At 35.0% G+C, this 7,137-nt stretch overlaps 1 protein-coding gene and 1 pseudogene across 1 annotated transcript; one reads left to right on the top strand and one right to left on the bottom strand.

Annotated features, from left to right (window-relative positions):
* The first annotated feature begins 2,097 nt into the window (after nt 1-2,097).
* LOC143579937 (uncharacterized) lies at nt 2,098-3,741 on the top strand (annotated as a pseudogene).
* A 375-nt stretch (nt 3,742-4,116) lies between these two features.
* LOC143579920 (uncharacterized) lies at nt 4,117-5,377 on the bottom strand. Its single transcript, XM_077063095.1, has 2 exons — nt 4,993-5,377; nt 4,117-4,901 (listed from the first exon to the last, which is right to left on the bottom strand). The coding sequence occupies exons 1-2, from the start codon at nt 5,375-5,377 to the stop codon at nt 4,117-4,119; spliced, it is 1,170 nt and encodes a 389-aa protein (XP_076919210.1).
* Between the last annotated feature and the right edge of the window lie 1,760 nt (nt 5,378-7,137).

The raw sequence follows: 7,137 nt of genomic DNA, 5'->3' as shown, positions 1-7,137 counted from the left end.
ATATTGTTTTCTTACCCTTTTGGAAAAACGAGTATATTTGACATTATCACCCCTGATGGAACAATTACTTATAGTTCTCCATTTTTTAAATGTTATAATCAAGTTGGAAAAAAAATTTGGTTAAACAAGTGTTAAATGGGTTTTAAAGTAACCAAACACGATCTGTTTAATTAAATAGGTTGATTGACATGTTTTCTACTGGTCAAAGTTGTCACCTCTCTTTAGGGTAATTATCACATGTGTTTTTAGTGTCAAGGTGAATGTTTCGGAAGGATAACATTTGAAGATATGGCTTTCAACTTCCTGTATTTGTATACGTTTAATTTTTTTTTTCAATTAAGTAGTTAACATTTAAGCTGTATTAAATTATTGGCATGGAAGTATTGAACATTAATATGAGGGACTGTAGAGATTGTGGTGAACAGGTTAACCGGGTTTCTACATATATCGTGCAGGGAAAGAAGTTGTGAGTCCATGTTGAAAAGCGGTTTACCATGGGAAAAAGAGGGCATGCATGGGTCAAACTGATTTTTCTAGAATGGCGCATGGCCAATAGTGAACTGTTTGCAAATGGGCGACATCAATTTAAACATGTGTTGAAAAATATCGTAAAATATAGTGAACTGTCTTCATGAATTAATGTTCATAAGTTTGTAATTAGAATACTCATTATCCCCATGTCGCCGGTTTATATATGGATCCGATATTTAATTGCAATCTCAAACCTACATTCAAGCGTTCTTCAATCATGATTTGGTATCCAGATTTAAATTAAGTTTCCAAATGTAGTCGTCGCATTACTGCTTTGATATTCCCGTCTACCGGACGGGTAAACAACCAGTTGTTAATCGGTAGGTCATAGCCAAAACTAGTTCATTACACATCTTAATGATTTAACAGGCCTCTTACACATCCATTGTTAAAATCACACAAAGTGAAAAATAGTCCTTAATATTATAGAAAAAGCTAAAGTAATTTTTAAGGGTAAATATTATAAAAACCCAAAGAACCTTCCTGAATTTTTCCATAAATGCCCTTTAATATTTTTTTAATAAGTATAATAAAATTACATAAGCAGTGATGACATAAAATAAAACATATAAAATGGTTGTAAAAATTTCGAATGGTCAAAAAGGAACAAATGCTTATCTTTATCATGATGTCATTCGTCAAATAATGTTTTGATGATTTTACCCCGTAATTATGAGATATCTGTTACACATTTAATATTTCAAGGGACTTTTTATGATAAAAAAAATATATGCTAGTTTATTATTTGTAAAATACTGTTGAAGGACTGTTACAATAACAAACTTAAAGTATGCTAATTTTTCATATGCAAAAAACTGTTATGGGTTTTTATGAGTAAAAAAAAGCATATTGATTTTTATGATATTTGCCATTTTTGTAACTACTTAATTATTTTTTTGCTTTTAATGATTAAAAAAATCACAATTCGAACCACACCAAATGAGGGATTGGCTCATGCTTGGCTTGTTAATAAATCAAACTAAACAACTCGGTTCGTTTACAAATCAAGTCAAAATTGAACAAACACTATCTCAACAATTTTCAAAGTCTATTTAAAAAAAATGTTATTTTGATAATGTTCCCAAAACCAAGGAGGTGTTTGGGTTAGCTTTTAAAACTTGTTTATTTGTTATTTGTTTGTTAAAAAGCAAAATGTGTTTGATAAAGCAACTCTAAAAACTTCAAAATGGAGCTTTTCAAAAGTTGCTTTTGTTTTACAAATAGCAAATAAGCAAAAAAACAAAAAATATAAGCCGACCCAAACACCCCCCAAATTTGGGTGTTAAAAGGAAGCTTCATGGAAACTAACTAACTGGCAACATCCTAGAATCAGATTGTGTGAAACTAGTTTATGTCTCAAGTTCTCAACTCAAAGTCTTCCTAAATTATCATTTTTTTTAATTTTTTTTTCTTGTTTCTTCCGCCCACACATTTTTTAAATCAAATCCAATCAAATCTTCAGATAAAACATTTCTTTAATTTTAGATGCTATAATCACATTTTAATTTATAAACTCTTTTGCCCAACAAGTTCTAAGTGTTATTAGTCCAGTTTGTTTATAGTCACATTCATTCATCTACATTGCATATTATTATTTGTTTTCAAGATGGGCATGGAAGATTATGTAAATGATCATATGAACACTAAGGAAACGGAAGAACTAAGATCCCATCATTCCGATATTCGGCCCTTTCGGACTCGTTATTCGGATCTAGTGAAACTAAAAGCATACAAATTTGATGGACATGGAGATTATTGTGACAAAAAATGGGATCTAGCTAATCCAAGAGATGATGATGACAAACACTTCTGTTGGTATCATGTTGAACTTCCTAAATGTAACCAAAAGCTTTCGCCATCGGCACAATACCTTATCAACGTTCTCTGCCCGCCGTTGAAGCTGCAAGACATCCTTGCATTAGTTAGCAATGGACCGTATTGCGCACACGTTGACGGGGCACTTGTTTTCAGGGTCAACTCCCCTGGTCCAGCATCTAGCAAGTTTACATTCAGATTAGCTGCTAGAGTTACCGAACTGTCAGTGATCACCGTGTCGTTAGGCAGAGTGCCCAGACTGGGGTTCTCGCCTGTTGGTCAGTCTCTTCTCACAGAGATTCCAAGTGTCGAGAACCCCAGCCCAAAATCTGGTTTAGATCACAAGACAATGGGCATTGTGATCAAGGAACATGTTCTTGAGTTCTTGTTGACTATGAATCATTCGGAAGAGGCTGACAATCCTGTTCCTAGATCTGTTTCGAATCTTGTTGTTCATATTATTGACACACATGTGGATCATCTGGAGGACGTCGTTACTAAACTCGAGATTGAGCTTGATTCTTTAGAAGTTGACTTGGATAAAGGTAATCCTAAAGCTCAAATCTTTTGAAATATACAAGTTTCATATTTTTATTTTTTTCTTATTGAGTTTTTACATTTTAGGCGGATTTTCGTTGAAGAAGCAACTTTTGGATGACAGACGATTTCCAAAAATGCATCTCGAATTGCAACGCCTTCTTCAGGTACTTGTTCTAACTATGGAAAATAATAATATTACATAGTTTAGGCGAAACTAGTGAAAAGAGGGTTCGCATTTGTGTAGGTGATTGCATACGGGGAACAAGTGTTCCCGAGGGTGAAAGAAAAGTGTTCCATGAAAGATTGGTTTGGAAATGAAGACATCAATTCGCTTGAAGAGTTGATTGGGCGACTCAGAAGGTTAAAGGAGAATGTTGGATTCATAAGCAATCGTGTGACAGCCGTCCAGGCGGGTCTTGACAGCTGGCAGGCGGAACAAATTAACCGAAAGCTTTACTGCCTTTCTTTTCTCTCCATCATATTCCTTCCGCTATCCCTCATCACCGGCGGTAAGTATAAGTCCGTAAAATTTATTTAATCTTTATGATGAAATGAAAATTACTGAAAGTGTTGAGATGATGGCACATGACAGTGTTTGGGATGAACGTGGGAGGCATCCCTTGGACAAAACAAAGAGACCCGAAGCTGAAAAATGGATTTAGAAACGTGATCTTCGTTTGTGTGGCAACGTTGATTCTTGTGCTTTTATGCTTTTTGTTTCTGTTTTTGTATAGCAGAATAAGCGGTTGGAGAAAACAAAGAACTTTAAAAAGAAGCTGGTCTATCAACAGGAAATCGTTCCTCAAAAGAACCATCGGAGGTGGTGCCGACAGAGGAGGTTACCTTCGCCTTTGAACCGATCTTTTGTACCTTTTTTTAGATCTTTTTCTTGTCAATTGTAATTCAAAAGTTTCTTTTTTTCATAGATTATATGTGTTATAAGCATATATGTAATGATTGTTTTTTATGTTCTGTAGGCTTGTAATAGTCCTCTAATGAGAATGTCTTGTATTTAACAATAGAAACAAACTGCATTATTGGAATGATAATAAAAATAAGACTACAAATACTAAAATCAAGAGGAAAAGGTTTTAAACAGATTCACGTCAAACCACATGGACGAAAACCACAATAAACTTAAAAATAAAAAGTCTACCTTATTTGTTTTCTTGACTGTTAACATGCAATGAACAAAATAAAATACATAAGAATTAACTTTTACTTTTAAGTTCAAATGAGTTCTTTGAGATTTGCAGCAACAACCTTACCACCATTATCTTGGTTTAATGGCTGATACTGTTGCTGCAATGGCTGTGCTACATGGGTGGTGGTGTAATAAACCTGTCTGCTTCCACCACCCGCAACCTGACCATACGTCGAATCCGTCACCATTTGATACCCTTCCGTGTATGTCTGCGCTACAAACTGTTGCTGCGCTTGTGGTTGTTGTTGAGGTTGTGGTATAACGTTATAAACCGGTTGCTCACGCTCACGGCTAGGTATCCTCTGGATGTAGTATCCTTGGCCTTGATTGACAGGTGCTGCAACTGGTACAGGTACTGCATTGGGCGCGTGATACATACTCGCAGGGTTCTGAATCATGTAAAGTTGTTGATCCGGTGCAGCTGTATATCCGACTGGAATTTGCGGAGCGATCTTTTCGGGGACATAATAATCTCTGGCAGCCAGATTATCATCACTTGGTTTCCTGTACAGAGACGGTTGTTGGTCTTCTACAATTCGAAGGTTCTGCAGATCCTGGATGTGTTTCTGAATCCGATTAGCGTCCATTGCACGCTCATCTATAACCGCAGCTTCTTGCTCATGGCTTGGATCCAGGATCTGATCCTGACTCCTTGACGCCGGCGTTCCTTTCTGCAGACCGAACATGAGTTCCACATTGCCGTGTGGAGGCAATGCCGACGATGGCTGAATATGACCAGAGTTCAAGTCCCCCATAAAGTGTTCTCGCTCGGTGGAACTGAAGCTATGAACTGGAGTCAACGCTGGCGTACCTATTAAAAAAATTATTGTTATTTATACGCTAAAATCCTGATTACTAGCTCATATTACAAAAAATAAAAATTCCTGGGTCCGCTTACGCACCATTAAGAGGAAAGAGAAAGAGCCTGAGTTTAGCTGGAGAAGTAGAAGCTTTATTCAAGCGGTCGTACTCGTGCATCATGTGTTCAAGATCCTCATCATTGGTGACGGATATCAAGGCGTCAAGATCTTCACCAGGCAACTGGTACTTGAAACACACGTCTCGGTCGCATAAGGCTGTTAACTTGGCGACGAGAGTTGCAAAGTTGACCGAACGATGAACGGCTAGGATCTTAGTCTCCCCACCAACATAAGACAGTTGGCTATCATGAGGCCTTGGGTGGATTTTACCTCCATAACTGCACATAAACTTCACCTTATGATCCTCCCATGGCTGCTGCGGATCTACGTCGCGCGATGAGGAGTCGCCGGACGAGTAGTTGTCCATGGCTCTGAAGATTAATATTCTAGTTACTGGTACAAATTAAGAAAGTTTGAGATTTATTAATATCAGTTGGACGTGGCTAGTAGTGATGTTTAAGTCAAGTACTCAATATGCAATGCCAACTGGTGATTGCAGTACTTTAAAAACTTAAGACATATGCTAGCTTTAAGATTCGTTCAGTATGCCAACTTGTTGTTATTAATTTAATTATTATTATTATTTTTAAACTTCACTTTTAAGATCTCGATGCTTTATTCAAATAGCCATACATGTAGTTTGTTTGTTTGTTAATTAGTTAATTGATCTACCTATGAATTGATACTCACATGCATTTAGATTAATATATTATATAAAATCAAGTGACAAATTGATGCAAAAACATAATATATAAACCTTAATATAATACATGTAAAGAAAATTTGTATGATGCCTCATATTACAATACTACTAATATTTTCAGTTTACCAATAAGATAGTTGTTAGCAATTACAAGTCCAAGAATTTTTGTTAACAAACTTGCCCATGCCTCATTGCCTTTTGAAATTTTCTTGAAAAAGTTTAACCTAGAAATAACACGTATAAATTTTTAACTAAACTAGCTAGGCTACTCATGTTCAAGCCATGAGTGAGCTCATTGGCTCATAAAAAAAAACCACTAATTGTGAAGTACAAGTAAGTCAATTATAAAGGAAAAAAAAAAGCCTTTTTAGTTTTTACAAAGGAAATTAGCAATCTAGTTATTGATCTTTATACTTACCGGAATATTCCTCCAATAACATCTTGGCATGTGTAATTTTTTTTTGTCTTTTGCCCACACCATCACAAACGTATTTGTGTGCCATAATTTTTTTTTTTTTAGTTTTTGCTTTTGAAATAAGAAAAGTAAAAGAATACATATTAACGTTTAAAAAAAAACTATAATCCAAAAATGTTAAAGACTTAAATTTAACATTCATTAATAATTATTTTTCATATATAATAAAGTTTTTAAAGAAAAAAAATTAAAACTATAAAAAATATAAGAAAAAAACTTGATATAAAAAAAATCCGGTTTCAGTTTTATAAATGTTATGTAAAAAAACCAACGCAGTCACTTGGCCCTGCATCTTTTGCCTTGGCTCAGCTCATGTTGATCAAAGACCTAATTATGGATTTTAATAGGATTTTAAACGAAAACAAAGCAAGCAAGATATCTAGCTCGGTGGTTGTTTGTTTAATATTAACTTAACAATCTGATGCAAACATTTAAACAAACATGATTTTCTTGTTTGCCTTTGCTTGTTAAGGAAATGAATGTCTTTAGCTCGTTAACATATAACCACAAAAAAAATTGAAATTGAACGTGAATATCCAAACACAACCACAAAATTAACTTCTAAAATCAAACATATGCATCTAAATTAAAGTCTAACAAACATGAAAACACCATCTTCAAATCACCAATTCACCATATAAGCAATTCAGTATTCTTCAATCAAGCTCTCGAAGTATAAAATACTGTCTTTCCTTTCAACTGAGAGTGTCAAAACAAAACGTAAAACACCAAACCAGAATTTTGTAACTTGTGAATTAATCATTCATAATAAACCGAACATAAAGAGAGACTTGTTAGAGTCGTGAGGTTGCTTACGTGGTGTGGCATTTCTTGGAGTATCACGACTTACGTATTGTATCAATACTAATCAATTAGGCTTGTCATGTGTTCGCGCTATAAACCAACACATTTTAGATGTGTTGTGAGGAGAGGGGTCTCCGATTGCAGA

The sequence above is a fragment of the Bidens hawaiensis genome, unplaced genomic scaffold, assembly GCF_021521415.1.
Source record: "Bidens hawaiensis isolate Kalapana, Puna unplaced genomic scaffold, B.hawaiensis_p1.1 tig00030168_1, whole genome shotgun sequence".
In the NCBI taxonomy this organism is placed as follows: Eukaryota; Viridiplantae; Streptophyta; class Magnoliopsida; order Asterales; family Asteraceae; genus Bidens; species Bidens hawaiensis.
Note: the sequence above shows the minus strand (reverse complement) of the source record. Positions and strands in the feature narration are given on the sequence as shown.